This window comes from Giraffa tippelskirchi, chromosome 4 (genome assembly GCF_054371585.1).
Source record: "Giraffa tippelskirchi isolate mGirTip1 chromosome 4, T2T-mGirTip1v1.2.pri, whole genome shotgun sequence".
NCBI lineage: Eukaryota > Metazoa > Chordata > Mammalia > Artiodactyla > Giraffidae > Giraffa > Giraffa tippelskirchi.
The window spans coordinates 204,877,062-204,892,313 of NC_137278.1; the positions used below are offsets into that span (position 1 = coordinate 204,877,062).

The 15,252-nt window shown below is 40.6% G+C and overlaps 1 protein-coding gene across 13 annotated transcripts in view; it reads left to right on the forward strand.

Annotated features, from left to right (window-relative positions):
* XPNPEP3 (X-prolyl aminopeptidase 3) overlaps positions 1 to 15,252 on the forward strand; it is a 48,893-nt gene that overhangs the window by 17,399 nt on the left and 16,242 nt on the right. For 11 of the 13 annotated variants that reach the window (XM_081587592.1, XM_081587593.1, XM_081587587.1 and 8 more), the window contains 4 exons: positions 2,963 to 3,370; positions 5,153 to 5,355; positions 13,397 to 13,459; positions 14,603 to 14,716. In XM_081587592.1, the coding sequence (XP_081443718.1) occupies positions 3,019 to 3,370; positions 5,153 to 5,355; positions 13,397 to 13,459; positions 14,603 to 14,716 (732 nt within the window). In that variant the 5' untranslated portion in view covers positions 2,963 to 3,018. The remainder of the gene's footprint in view (positions 1 to 2,962; positions 3,371 to 5,152; positions 5,356 to 13,396; positions 13,460 to 14,602; positions 14,717 to 15,252) is intronic. The other 2 variants (XM_081587596.1, XM_081587586.1) reach the window with 1 other exon arrangement.

Consider the following 15,252-nt stretch of genomic DNA (forward strand, 5'->3'; position numbering starts at 1 on the left):
AAGACTGTGTGGTGTCCCATTTTTGTAAAACACTAGGGACTCATAAAACCCTAAATGCAGGTAATGTGTATGTGTTTATATCAATAATGAGAAAAATAGGAAAGGATATGATGTTGTTCAGTCACTGAGTCCTGTTGCTGTTGTTGTTGTTTAGTTACTAAGTCATGTCCGACTCTTGTGATCCCCTGGACTGTAGCAGGCCAGGCTCTGTCCTTCACTATCTCCCGGAGTTTGTTACAGATTCATGTCCGTAATTGCCTCCGCTCTTCTCCAGTAGCATCTTTGACACCTTCCAACCTGGGGGGCTCATCTTCCAGTGTCGTATCTTTTTAAAAAGCCTTTTCATACTGTTCATGGGGTTCTCACAGCAAGAATACTGGAGTGACTTGCCAGTCCCTTCTCCAATAAACCACGTTTTGTCAGAGCTCTTCATTATGACCGTCTATCTTGGGTAGCCCTGCACAGCAGGGCTCATAGCTTCATTGAGTTATGCAAGCTCCTTCCCCTATGACAAGGCTGTGATCCATAAAGGGGAAGTTTACTTACTAGAATACAAACCACGGAGGTGGTTCTAATGTGGGTAGAAGGAGGAAAGGGGAATGAGGGCTCAAATAATGAAGAAATGGGGGGGAGAGTATGGTGTGATTACATTTATACACAACTATAGGATGTGTATATGGAAAAGAAATAGTTAATTTTTTAAAAAGTAGGTCAAAGGACCAAAAAGCATGATTAGAGTTAATTAACAAAGTGTTTTGAATGAGGAGAGTCTAAAAGCAAACATCTTGAGCTTCAAGTCTTGGAGTGGAATTGCTTTGGAAGGAGAAGAAATTTTAGAAAAGGGGCACATCGTAAGCAAGGGAATAGGGAAAGAACAAGTTGGACTTGAGACTTAGAAGTAATTAATTTCACAATAATTGGAGGAATACTAAGAAAAAAGTTTCAAGTCTCCAAAGACCACATATTGTGTAATTTCATTTATATGAAATCTCTATAATAGACAAATCCATAGAGACAGAAAATAGCGGTTGTCAAAGGCTGGGCTGGATTCAGAGGAAACAGAAGGACTGCTAATTGGTGTGGGGCTTCTTTTTGGAGTGATGAAATTTTCTCAAATTGTTTTGGGTAATGGTTGCACAAACCTATAAATACACCAAAAAGCTTTGAATTCTATAACTTATAAGTGGGTGAATTGTATGGTATGAAATTGTATGGTATGAAAATATCTCAGTAAAGCTGTTACCCAAAAGTGTTGGCCAGATAAGTTGAAGTTACCTGGTAGAGAACATTAATATGTTACTATTAAATGTAAATGTCAAAATAGCTCAGTTGTTTGAATTTGATCTAATGGACAATAGAAAACCATTATAGATTATGAGTATGGAATGGACTGTCCATGGTTTCCCTTTTTTAGCCTCTTTATCTCTTTATTTGAGATTTTAATTGTAAGAGTTTATACTCACTGAAACAAAATTCAAATAATATAAAAAATCATGTTAGAGAATTTCAGTTTATCTCACTCTCCATAGGTTACCACTTATAAAATTGTGATTCTTTTCCAAATTTTTCTAAATTCTTTTTTTCTCTCTCCTTTAATTTTTTTTTTTTAAATAATGGGAACACACTGTGCATCTTGATATTAATTTCTTATATACAGCAGTGTTTCATGGCCATTTTCTCATACTTGCATACAGAGACTGACTACCACAGGGAATAATAATTAGTTTCCTACATCACAAAGTCATTGTGAAGATTAAATAAATTGATTTTTGTTGTTTAGTTACTAAGTCATGTCCAACTGTTTGTGACCCTGTTAACTGTAGCCCACCAGGCTCCTCTGTCCATGGGATTTTCCAGGCAAGAATACTGAAGTGGGTTGCCATTTCCTTTTCCAAGGGATCTTACTGACCCAGGGATTAAACCTGCATTTCCTGCATTATCAGGTGGATTCTTTACCACTGAGCCACCAGGGAAGCCCAAATAAGTTGATACATGTAAATAATTAGAATAGTACAGACACATAGTAAGCATTGAGTAAGCATTAAAAGTTGTTTTACTCTTAATATTGTTACATGTAGGCTTAGGAAACAACTGTTTTAGTAATTCTTTTGTTTGAGACCCTGAAGTGAAAGCAGGCATAATTTCCATTTCAGAAGTGAAGCATTCACGCAGGCATCACTGGGCTAGCAGCCAGGCAGTCTTCTAGATACTAGTATTAAGAACTAAGATATAACTCTTCAAAGGTTCCTAAAATGGGTTGTTTGGGTGAGCTTAAAGGAATCTGAGACTCTTGAAATTATATGTCAAAAGTTTGTATGTGCCTACACGGAGGTTAGTAAACAGAATAAATCCATAGCTTTCAAAAGATTCTCTAGGGCATCTTCAAGTCTTTAAGAACCACTTACTTTATCAGATTTGATTTCTCTTGACAGCCCCAAGAGGTAGATAATATTACTAGAGTTCAAAGGCCTGCTATATTCCAGTTGTTATTCTGGGCCCTGAGAATATAGCATTGGGCAAACAGACAAAATTCGATGTCTTCAAGTAGCTTACATTCTTTTGGGGAAATCTTACACAGAAAATGTGATCCTTCGCCTCACCTTGTATATTGAAACTTAAGGGCAACTTGGATTGTGTCCCTGAGAGTGCCTTCCGCATAATAATGTTAATATTTGAGCAAATGAGGAAAAGAATGAACCAGAGAGCTGGAAAAGATCTTAAGGGGTTGTGATCCCAGTTTTCAGGCAGGACCACATTTAACTATCATTTCTTCCAAATTTTTTCAGTGGAATAAAAATTTGAAACCTGGGTTATCTCCTTAATTTTGCCATGTGCTGTGAGGAGATTGGGCATAAATTGAAGAAATGAACTTGAGTGTCTTCATCTAATATTAAACTGTCTCAAGTATCAATACTCTGCCACTATAGAAATGCGAAGCTTCACTGTTATCTGTCATTTCTAGGGGAGGTGACGCCAGGACTATCCCAGGTGGAATATGCCCTTCGCAGACACAAACTAATGTCTCTGATCCACAAGGAAGTACAAGAGCAGAGTGGTACAGACCACACAGTGGTACTGCTGTCCAACCCTACGTACTACATGAGCAATGATATCCCCTATACTTTCCACCAAGACAACAATTTCCTGTACCTGTGTGGATTCCAAGAGCCCGATAGCATTCTGGTCCTTCAGAGCCTCCCTGGCAAGAAGTTACCAGCACACAAGGCCATGCTTTTTGTGCCTCGGAGAGACCCCAGTCGAGAACTTTGGGATGGCCCTCGATCTGGCACCGATGGAGCAATAGCTCTAACTGGAGTGGATGAAGCCTATACGCTGGAGGAATTTCAACATCTTGTACCCAAACTGAAAGGTAACAGATGGGAGCAGAAGTCAGATCACAGACCAGGTTGGGACTAAGACCTTCTTGCCCATTTGTTCTCCATTTGCTAAAACTATTAGCATGGCAGCATTTCCCTTGGCACTGTGAAAGAATATAAAGCTTTTCCATAAAACTTGAAGGATTTCGTTTATTCATTTGCTAAATCTTCATTAGATTATTCATTCACAGAAACTGTTCTAGTGTGAAATCCCAGAAAGAGGATTTTGATGTGGAGGATGGACATGGGCCACTCTTCAAGATTACTGACCAGTCTGTTGACCCTTGCCTACTACTTATCTTACCACTTTTGCCAACTCTTCAAAAACAGGCAGTATTCTCAAAGAATGATCTATCCTTCACCAGCAGCAGAAACACCTGGTGATGCATTATAGAACTGCAAATGCAGAATAGATAACTGGAAGTGTAAAATCGGTGGCCCCCACTTCATACTTCCTATCAGAATCTGCGTTTTAACAAGATTCTCTGGTGGTTCATGTACACAGTTGAGTTTATGCCCCTTGAAAACGTCGCTTTCTCTATATTTATTCTAGTAAAATTGTGATCACTCATTGTTTTGAGATTCCTTTTCTAGAACTTTTCAGAATGTATACTACATTATAAACTATCCTTAGTGATTCTTATACATCTATAGCTCCAGGAAGTATTTTATTTTTTAAAGTGTCCAAAAGTCACTTAGAGCCAAATTTGGTAAGTAAGATAGATGATCAAGTTATAAAATATTGATTTTAGACAAAATAAGGTATTTGATTGTAAAATTTCAGTCTGATATTCTTATAAGATTTATAAACATTTCTGAAGTCATTCTCCAATTAAAAGAGGATTTCAAAATTGCTTCCAACAATCCTGGATTAAAAGTTTAAAATCTAAAAAGGTTTTAAAAGCCTAAAAAGATTGGCCTATGATTTTATAAAATGACAGCAAATAGTCATGGTTGTTTTACTTTTTAAAAATTACAACAACTAAATCTCTGTTGAAAGTAAGATTAGAGTTTTACGTGTAGTCTACATTTAAAATCATTTTTATTTTAAAATAAAAATATTTTGGAGATTGTATCACTAATGCATACCCAATCAAAATTTTTAGGGCTTTTTCCGCTCTTCTGTCCCAAGTCCATTGTATGAAACATAGAAATCTTCAGATTTAAATTGTTGGGAATACTACTCATAGGTTTCTGTCAGAAAATAAAAAGGGGAGAAACAAATAGAGACATGGTGTAAGTGGAAAAAATTTTCATGGTGTGCCTTACCTTAAGTCTCGAGCAAAAATCAACCATTTCCTTGGGTCTCTAAAGTGAAAAGGTGAACTGTGGTTGTCTGTAATGAGAACACGTGGCAGGTGAAAGAGAACAGGTCTGCTGGATGCATGTGGGTTATCAGCTGTGAGACCCCCTCTCACCAGTACTGACACTGTTTGAAACTAAGGGATGGAGCACTTTTAACCATGAGGTTGTGAGCTGAGTACTTTTTCTGTCCTTCTGTGTTCAGTATTAGTAAAGCTCTAGTTTCATCTATTGTCTTTACAAAAAAACACTGGTGAGGTTTGAGGGCAGAAAAAGCCATATATCCATTCTCAAAATATCATGCCATTTTCAAGAAGGGCCTTCCCAATGACTTATGACCCATTCCTTCAGGTCCTGAGAGAGCGTGTTCAACCCTTTAGAGTTTATACTACAAATTTTAAAATAGTTTTGACTCTTCAAGTCTATGATAGGTTATACTTCTTGTTGCTGTCTTATTTTAAATCTGTTTTAAGCTGAGACACATACCCTGTGGTATGACTGGATGAGGCCTGCTCACAAACAGCTCCACTGTGACTACATGCAGCAGCTGGCAGAGGTCAAAGCCAGGAGCAAGAACAAGGTTCGGGCTGTGCAGCAGCTGGTACAGCGCCTCAGGCTGATCAAATCTCCTGCAGAAATTGAACGGATGCAGGTTGCTGGGAAGCTGACATCACAGGTATGGTTCCTACTGAAAAAGTTCTTCCCAAATTAAAAAAGTCCAGCTTTTAGGGTTCAATGGGCACCTTGAGGTTGTGTAGCCAGGGCAGTAGTCTCACGGCACATGGACATTTAGCTTGTGCTTTGATGTTTACCGAGTGTGTCTAGAGACTTGTGCAGTACTTAGGAAGGCAAATCAGATATCCTTCTTGTATCTTTTTATCCATGATCTTAGTTGTTTCTCCTTGGAACAACATAAGTTAATTCATTTTATTTCCTTTCCTTATCATAATTACAGTAATAGTGGCAGAGCTTATTAAAGTAGATTCATGGGACCTAAAATGACCATGCTTATAAATTATCAGTTTATCACAGGAGAAGGGCACAGTTTACCAACAGCATTAACGTGAGAAGAGCTATCACCACCAATGGCTGTCTCACAGCCATGTCCAGAAAAGCTGAGTGCAGGCTCCTGTTGTCCTTCCTCAGTAAGGACTGGGCAGGGTGCATTTTCTCTAGGGCTCAGGACCCACAAATGCATGCATAGAACACCTCGGAACCAGGGAGCCCCAAGAATCTCAGCTAGGGATTTTTGGATTTTGGTCTCATTGGCATATTCCTGCTCTGTAACAGCTCTCACAGAGACCAAGTATAAACCTTTGATCTCATCAAAATAGAGTAGAGGACACATCATATTGTGGTACCTCTTTTAAACCATAATCACAATTGATGACTACATAATGTTCATTTAGATTATTATTAATCAGTGTTTTTCAAGTTCAACCTGTTAAATATTCCCACAGGTTGCTTCCCAACATAGCTCCTCTATAACAGATCCATCCTATGACGTGAGAATCAAAAACAAAAAAACCCCAAAACTAGCTACATTTGTATTGTTTCATATAGTCAAACACAGAGCTCTCATCTCTTGTCCATTTTGAAGATGTATGTCACTCTGGGAAGTGTGTTTGTTACATTGGCTATTGTGTAGCTCTGTTTTAGGCTCTTCAAAAGAGGGAGAGATTTCATCAGAGCCCTCCACCCCAAGGGGCTTCTGAGTCAAGGCTAAGAGAAATAGTATTGTCTTGCTTTAAGCATCTCTTGAGGCACAAAATTATGTTAAATTTTCCCTTTTATGTCACCCATTGATTGCTCCCTTGAAACTGTTTTCCATAGTGGCTTCACCATTTGGCATTTCTGCCAGCAGTGTACAAGGGTTCCAATTTCTCTGCATCCACACCAACACTTGTTTTTTGATTTGGGGGTTTTGTTTTGTTGATAGCCACCCTAATGGATGTGAAGTGGTGTCTTGGGGTTCCCTGGTGGTCCAGTGGTTAAGAATCTTCCTTGCGGAAAAAAAAGGAATCTTGCAATACAGGGGACATCAGTTCGATCAATCCCTGGTCCAGGAAGATCCCACATGCCCCGGGGCAACTAAGCCAATGAACCATAACTACTGAGCCCATGCGCCACAACTGCAGAAACGTGGGCGCCCTAGAGCCGCTGCTCTGCAACAAGAGAAGCCACTGCAATGAGTAGCCCTCGCACTGCAGCTAGATAGTAGCCCCCACTCCCCAGAACTAGAGGAAGTCCACACGCAGCAAAGACTAGAGCAGCCAAAAATAAATAAATAATTTTCTCACACACACAAAAGAAATGGTATCTCATTTTGGTTTTGATTTGCGTTTTCCTAATCACTCATTGAGCATCTTTCTGTGCTTGTTGGACCTTTATATATCATCTTTGGAGAGATGTCCATTCAGCTCTTTTGCCTGTTTTCTAATAGAACTATATATATTTTTGTTTTTTAGTTGCAGAGTTCTTTACATAGTATTGTACATACTAAACCTTACTAGATAAAGGTCTCTGATTTTGTTTTGTCCTCCACCAGACAGTTTGCCATACTTGAATTATCTTAGTTGTAGCGTGTCTCAGAAGCCTCACTGGTTAACAGTGGCGCAAGTTTCTTTGGTTACAGCTCCACCTGCTGCCCAAAATGGGTGAGACTCTTCTGAAAAAGAGTAAGCTTTCTGAGACCAAAGCCACACCTGCTGTCAGTTTGCTATTCCTTTCCGATCCATTATGCTAGCTGCTAAGGTTCAGATTCTTTTTCAGATTCCACTGATTTAAAAGCCAGTACTGGGACTTCCCTGGTGGTCCAGCGATTGAGTCTTCACCTTCCAATGAGGGGGTGCAAGTTCGATCCCTGGTCAGGAAGCTAAGATCCCACATGCCTCTGGGCCAAAAAAACAAAATATAGAACAGAAACAACACTGTAACAAATTCAATAAAGACTTTAAAAAAAAAATAAAAAAAATAAAAGCCAGTACTACTTCAAACCAGCAGTGGTTTGGCAGTCACCCAAGCTCAGAGTTTTATTTTCATCCCTCTTATCAGAATCATCCTTTTTCTTTCAAAATAATGCCTTAACCATGTGTTTTAAGAATAATTCAGGTATGCTGGAACAGTTGGGTGTCCACATGTGAAATAAAGATGTTGGACCCATACCTCACACCATATACAAAAATTAACTCAAAATAGATCAAACACCTAACCTCAAGAGCTACAAGTATATAAAGCTCCTAGGAGAAAATACAAAGCCGAATCTTTATGAATTTGAATTTATTAGATATGACACCAAAATAAGCACAGAAGAAAAATAGATAAATTGGATTTGATCAAAATTAAAAAGAGTTGTGTTTCAAAGGGCATTTTTCAAGAGAGTAAAAAGGCGACTTCCAGAATGGGAGAAAATGTTTGCAAGTCATATATCTGATAAAGGTCGAGTATTCAGAATATGTAAAGAATTCTTGCAACTCAAAAACAAAACAGGAAATTCCATGATAGCCCAGTGGTTAGGACTCCACACTGTCACCGCTGAGGGTGACAGTGCAGCCCCTGGTCGGGGAACTAAGATCCTGCAAGTTTCTTGGCACGACCAACAGAAAAAAAAAAGCCAATTGTAAAATGAGTGAAAGTTGAATAGACATCTCTCCAAAGATAAATGACCTAAGCACATGAAAAAATGCTTAAAATATCATTAGCTGCTTGGGAAATGCAAATCAAAATCAGATACCACTTCATAACTAATAATATACCTTATTAAAAAATAAATAACAAATGTTGGGCTTCCCTGGTGGCTCAATGGTAAAGAGTCTACCTGCCAGTGCAGGGGACATGGCTTCAATCCCTGGTCAGGAAAGATCCTACATGCCTCTGGGCAACTAAGCCTGAGCACCACGCTGCTGAGTCTGTGCTCTAGAGCTTGGGCAACAAGAGAAACCCCCACCATGAGAAGCCCGTGCACCACAGCTAGAGAGTAGCCCCCACTGGCCGCAACTAGAGAAAGCCTGCACGCAATAATGAAGACCCAGCACAGCCATAACTAACTAACTAAATAAAAATCTTTTTAAAAAAATAACAAATGTTGGCAAGGATGTGGGAAAATTGGGACCTTTGTACATTACCCTGGTGGTTCAGATGGTAAAGTGTCTGCCTACGATGCGGGAGACCTGGGTTCAATCCCTGGGTTTGAAAAATCTCCTGGAAAAGGAAACAGCAACCCACTCCAATATTCTTGCCTGGAAAATCCCATGGACGGAGGAACCTGGTAGGCTACAGTCCATGGGGTCGCAAAGAGTTGGACATGAGTGAGCGACATTTACTTACTTACTTGCACATTACCAGTAGAAGTGTTCAGTCACTGTGGAAAATACTTGGGGGTTCCTGAAAAAAATTAAGCAATTATTATATGACCTGACAGTTCTTCTCTTAGGTATATACCCAAAAGAATTAAAAACAGGTGCTCAAACAATGGTGGTGGTGGTTTAGTCACTAAGTAGTGTCAAGGCTATGGTTTTTCCAGTGGTCACGTATGGATGTGAGAGTTGGACGGTGAAGAAAGCTGAGCGCCGCAGAATTAATGCTTTTGAACTGTGGTGTTGGAGAAGACACTTGAGAGTCCCTTGGACTGCAAGGAGATCCAATCAGTCCATCCTAAAAGAGATCAATCCTGGGTGTTCATTGGAAGGTCTGATGTTGAAGCTGAAACTTCAATACTTTGGCCACCTCATGCGAAGGGTTGACTCATTGGAAAAGACCCTAATGCTGGGTAGGATTGGGGGCGGGAGGAGAAGGGGACGACAGAGGATGAGATGGTTGGATGGCATCACCGACTCGATGGACATGGGTTTGGGTAAACTCCGGGAGTTGGTGATGGACAGAGAGGCCTGGCGTGCTGCAGTTCATGGGGTTGCAAAGAGTCGGGCACGACTGAGCGACTGAACTGAACTGAGTGTCCAGTTCTTGCGACCCCATGGACTGTAGCCTGCCAGACTCCTTTATCCGTGGGATTCTCCAGGCAAGAGTACTGGAGTGGGTTGTCATCTCCTTCTCCAGAGGATCTTCCTGACCCAGAGATTGAACCCAGATCTCTTGCATTTCAGGCAGAATCTTTACCGACTGAGCTATGAGCGAAGTTGTGACACTATTGACAATAGCCAGAAGGTGCAAACAACTCTTACGACCATCCATGGATGAATGCATAAGCAAAATCTAGTATATATATCTATCTATACATACAGTGGAATACTGCTCAGCCATAAAAAGGAATGAAATGCTGATACATTCCACAACGTTGATGAACCGTGAAACCATTATCCTAAGTGAAACAGACCAGACACAAAAGGCCACACATTATGCAATTCCGTTTATGTGAAATATCCAGAATATGTAAATCCATAGAAACCAAAAGCAGATTGATGCTTGCCAGGGTCTAGGGTGACAGGAATATGGGGAAAGTAACTGCTTATTGGGTAGGGCATTTCTTTTGAGGTGGTAAAAATGTTTTTAAACTAGACAGAGGTGGAGGCTGCCCAGCATTGTCAATAGACTAAATGCCACTGAAGTGTTCACTTTTTTTTTTGGCCACGAGGTGCAGCTTGTGGGCTATTAGTCCCCCAACCAGGAACCAAACCTATGCCCCCTGTGGTGGAAGCACAGAGAATTCCCTGAATTGTTCACTGTAGTGAATTTTAATTTTATGTAATGCGAATTTTATATCGGGTTTAAAAAAAAAAAAAGAATGAATTTAGATGCCAGGTGTACTAACAAATGGCAGTTAAACAGGTCAGTTGTTAAAAGACAGTGGTAGTGCTTACAAGTCTTGAGTTACTGAAGGAGAAAGAAACAGTATAAGGGTACAGTGGGTCAAGAAGCAACAGAACTGGACTTGGAACAACAGACTATTCAAAGTTGGGAAAGGAGTACATCGAGGCTGTATATTGTCACCTGGCTTATTTAACTTATATGCAGAGTACATCATGCAAAATACTGGACTGGATGAAGCTCAAGCTAAAATCACGATTGTGAGGGGAAATAACCTCAGATATGCAGATGATACCACTCTAATGGCAGAAAGTGAAGAGGAACTAAAGAACCTCTTGATGAGGGTGAAAGAAAAGAATGAAAAAGCTGGCTTGAAACTCAACATTCAAAAACTTAAGACCATAGTATCCGGTCTCATTACTTCATGGCAAACAGAAGGGGGAAATGTGGAAGCAGTGACAGATTTTATTTTCCTGGGCTCCAAAATCACTGCAGATGGTGACTGCAGCCGTGAAATACAAAAGATGTTTGCTCCTTGGAAGGAAAACTACGACAAACCTGCTACTGCTACTGCTGCTAAGTCACCTCAGTCGTGTCCAACTCTGTGACCCCATAGATGGCAGCCCACCAGGCTCCACCGTCCCTGGGATTCTCCAGGCAAGAACACTGGAGTGGGTTGCCATTTCCTTCTCCAGTGCGTGAAAGTGAAGTCGCTCAGTCGTGTCCGACTCTTAGTGACCCCATGGACTGCAGCCTTACCAGGCTCCTCCATCCATGGGATTTTCCAGGCAACAGTACTGGAGTGGGGTGCCATTGCCTTCTCCATGACAAACCTAGACAGCATATTAAAAAGCAGAGACATGACTTTGCTGACACATACAGATATGAGAGTTGGACCATAAAGAAGGCTGAGCGCCGAAGAATTGATGCTCTCGGATTGTGGTGCTGAGAAGACTCTTGAGTCCCTTGGACTGCAAGGAGATCAAACCAGTCAAAATTTTCAGTTGATTCAGGAAATCAACCCTGAATATTCATTGAAAGGATTGATGCTGAAGCTGAAGTTCCAGTACTTTGGCTACCTGATGTGAAGAGCCGATTAATTGGAAGACTGATGCTGGGAAAGATTGAAGGCAGAAGGAGAAGGGGGTAGCAGAGGATGAGATGGTTAGATGGCATCACCGACTCAACAGACATGAATTTGAGCAAACTTGGGGAGATAGTGAAGGACAAGAGAGCCTGGCACACCGCAGTCCAAGGGGTCGCAAAGAGTCAGATATGACTTAACCACTGAACAACAATAACCCATCAGCCAGGTCCAGAGTACAGGGTCCTGTTCTCCTCCCTCAGTCAGGACTGGGGAAGATGCATTTTCTCAGAGGCTCTGGAACCACAGATACACAACATAGAACACCTCGGAACCAGGCAGCCCCAGGAATCTCAGCTAGGGATCCTAGGGTTTTGATCGTGTTGTTATATTCCTGCTATGAAACAGCAGAGCCCTTCAGAGGTCCCAGGGAATCCAAGAACAAACCATTAATTTAACTTATCAATACTGATAAGCTGATAACAGATTGCTTGGAAACTCTTCTCAGTGCCATTAACCAGCATGTTTCAGACCTTGACCAGGGTCAGTGCTAGGCAATGTTGTCCTAAAATTTAGAAGTATTGAAAGAAAGTGAAAGTGTCAGTCGCTCAGTTATGTCCAACTCGGCGACCGCATGGACTGTAGCCTGTCAGGCTCCTCTGTCCTTGGGATTCTCCAGGCGAGAACACTGGAGTGGGTTGCCATTCCCTTCTCCGGGGGATCTTCCCAACCCAGGGATCAAACCTGGGTCTCCCACATTGCAGGTGGGTTCTTTACCGTCTGAGCCACAGGGAAACCATCTTAGAAGTATTAAGTCTGGTAATTCCTTTATAATCTACCAATTTAGTAATGATAACAGAGAATTTGCCCTTATTTTTCTTAATAAACAACTTCTAGCTATCAGTGATTATATTCCTTCAGGGTTCCCAACATTCTAATCTAGAATGTTTCTATAAGACTTTTGGTATTTGGGCAAAATAGTTTCCTTAGGAATAGTTACACTAAGAAAAGGGTTAAAAAAAAGAATCTTACAGAAAAACCTGAACAAACTTTTTAGCCAACCCAGTAATTCTATGTGATAGCCACATTATATGTGTGTCATGTTTTCTGTCTTTGTAAACATATGTGTTTGTAATTCCTCACTGGACCTCATTTCAAAAAGGATTTTGATTAGCTTACATGGATACATAAAATATAAGAGAGCATACATTCATGGTAGAGTTGAACAAAAGCAAGGTTTGAAGGAAATGGAGCTAAAACAAAATAAAACCAAAGGCACATTATATAAGATGTTACAGAAAAACCCGAATGACCTTATTAGCCAATCCAATAATTAAATTACTTATATTGTAGGCCGGTGGTTCTCAACTGGGGGCAGTTTTGTGTCCCCTAGGGGACATTTGGCAGCATCTAATTATCACAGTTAGGGAATGCTACTATCATCCTACACTGAACAGGATAGCCCCCAAACAAAGAATAACCTGGCCCAAAATGTTGACAGTGCCAAGGTTGGGAAACCCTGCTATAGGCTGAACCAGTCATTCCATAATTTCATATATTCTAAGGCTATAGAAGCATTTTGAAACATAAATGACTAATGTGTTTCCATGTAGCTTATTCTAGCATACAGGATATATTCTAAGTGGGAAGGTTGAATGCCCTTCCACTAAGTCTGTCATCAGCCAACTATTCCGGAAAGCAGTATTTTCCCCTTTGGGAAGCTGTGTTATCGTACTCAAAAGCCATAACTTCGGGTCAACAAAGTTGAGAGAACTGTGCTTTTCATTTGAGCTCCAGTATTTTGAGTGTTTGGATAAGCAATGTAGTTAAAATGGGACTATGTTCTTTTCGTCCTTCATTTTCTTTGCAGGCTTTTATAGAGACCATGTTTGCCAGTAAAGCCCCTGTGGAAGAAGGCTTTCTTTATGCTAAGGTGAGCTTTAAATGCCTGGGGAAGTTTTGTCGGAGGCAAATGTACTTTCTTGATTTGCATATGGCATCCAGTTGGCTTTCATGGACATGACCAGGGTATCCATGAAGAGGATTTGGTTCTTAAATGTCACTGGTAATTTATTAGGTGAGTCTAAAATATGTAGAGCTACCCTGGTAGCTCAGATGGTAAAGAATCTGCCTGCAATGCAGGAGACCCCGATTCAATTCCTGGGTCAGGAAGATCCGCTGGAGAAGAGGTAGACTACCCACTCCAGTATTCTTCGGCTTCCCTAGTGGCTCAGCTAGTAAAGAATCTGCCTACAATGCGGGAGACCTGGGTTTGATCCCTGGGTTGGGACGATCTCCTGGAGAAAGGAACAGCTACCCACTCCAGTATTCTGGCCTGGAGAATTCCATGAACTATTCCATGGGGTCACAAAGAGTCGAACACGACTGAGCGACTTTTACTTTCTTTCACAATTAAATGGAGAAAATTGCAAAGGACAGATAAAGAAGGAAGGCCTTTCACAAGTGGGAGTTAAGAAGAATCGTAGTGTTTAGGTAAATGTAAAGGCAGAGAATCTGAGGCAGTTCTGTGGATAATAGCAGATACGAACCAGCCTCCAGCTTCATCCTAGGACATAGCGAAATTAGAATTTACCATTTGCTTAGCATCCTTTTTCATATTTCCAGAGCATGTAGGTTGGTAGCTATTTGGAAGGTTGAAATTGGTAATTTGGAGCTGTTGTTAAAAATGCAAGCTGTATTCCAGTGTTTACCTAAATAAGAAAAAAAAGTAACATGTAAAGTATCTGGACTGTCTCTCTGTACTCAGCCTGATCATAAGTTTTCTGTGCTCTCTTCAGGACTTAACTGTTTGAAAATCATAGGAAAGTTAGAGCACTTGGAAGAAAAGAACAGATTTAGTAATAGAGTTGAATAACAGTATTGGGGTGAGAATAAAAGAAATGGACTGAAATTAGAACATAAAACTTTGGTTAAAAAGACATGATGAATTGTTTTCCGGTATTGACTTAAGTACTTGAATGGAGGTATGGGCTGTTGAAGAGAGACTAGGCCAGGGCAGCCTTAAGGAAATCCTTTCACCAGTCCTGTATTGTCATCCTTTGCTGTTGTTTTTCAGTTTGAGTTTGAATGCCGGGCCCGTGGTGCAGACATCTTAGCTTACCCACCCGTGGTTGCTGGAGGTAACCGGTCAAACACTTTGCACTATGTGAAGAACAATCAGCTCATCAAGGTACGTAGATCCCCTTCAGTGCTACTTCCTCTGGGTTCAGATGCCTTAGTAGGAAACAGCTCTAGCCTCACAGCCCCCTAACCTTCAGCTTTCACAAGCTAACTGCCGTTTATAAATCCTTTGTTTATAAAATGCTTTTACAGACATGCTCTCCTTTGATCCTCACATTAGCACTGTGAGACAGGAGCAGTTATTAACATGCCTGTTCAACAGAAGAGGAAAAGAAACTTGAGGTAACTCGTTAATGCAGAGCCAACTATTCTAGTCTAAATCCTCTGCTCATTGCATGTGGTAAAACTCCCACACTGAGGTCTTGTGCCAACAGTGGGCCAAGCTTATCTTGGGAGCAGGCAGATTTGACCAATAGCTTAGCTGTGAGGGAACTTATTTTTTATGGTTTTCTTCCCAAGTGACTTACAAGTAAAGAATCTTGTATTCCTTTATTAAGTCTACTTTTAATTATCTACTTTAATTTACAGTAAATTCAAAAAAATGAATATAGCAAACATGTAAATTAAACATTTTTTTTTCTAATG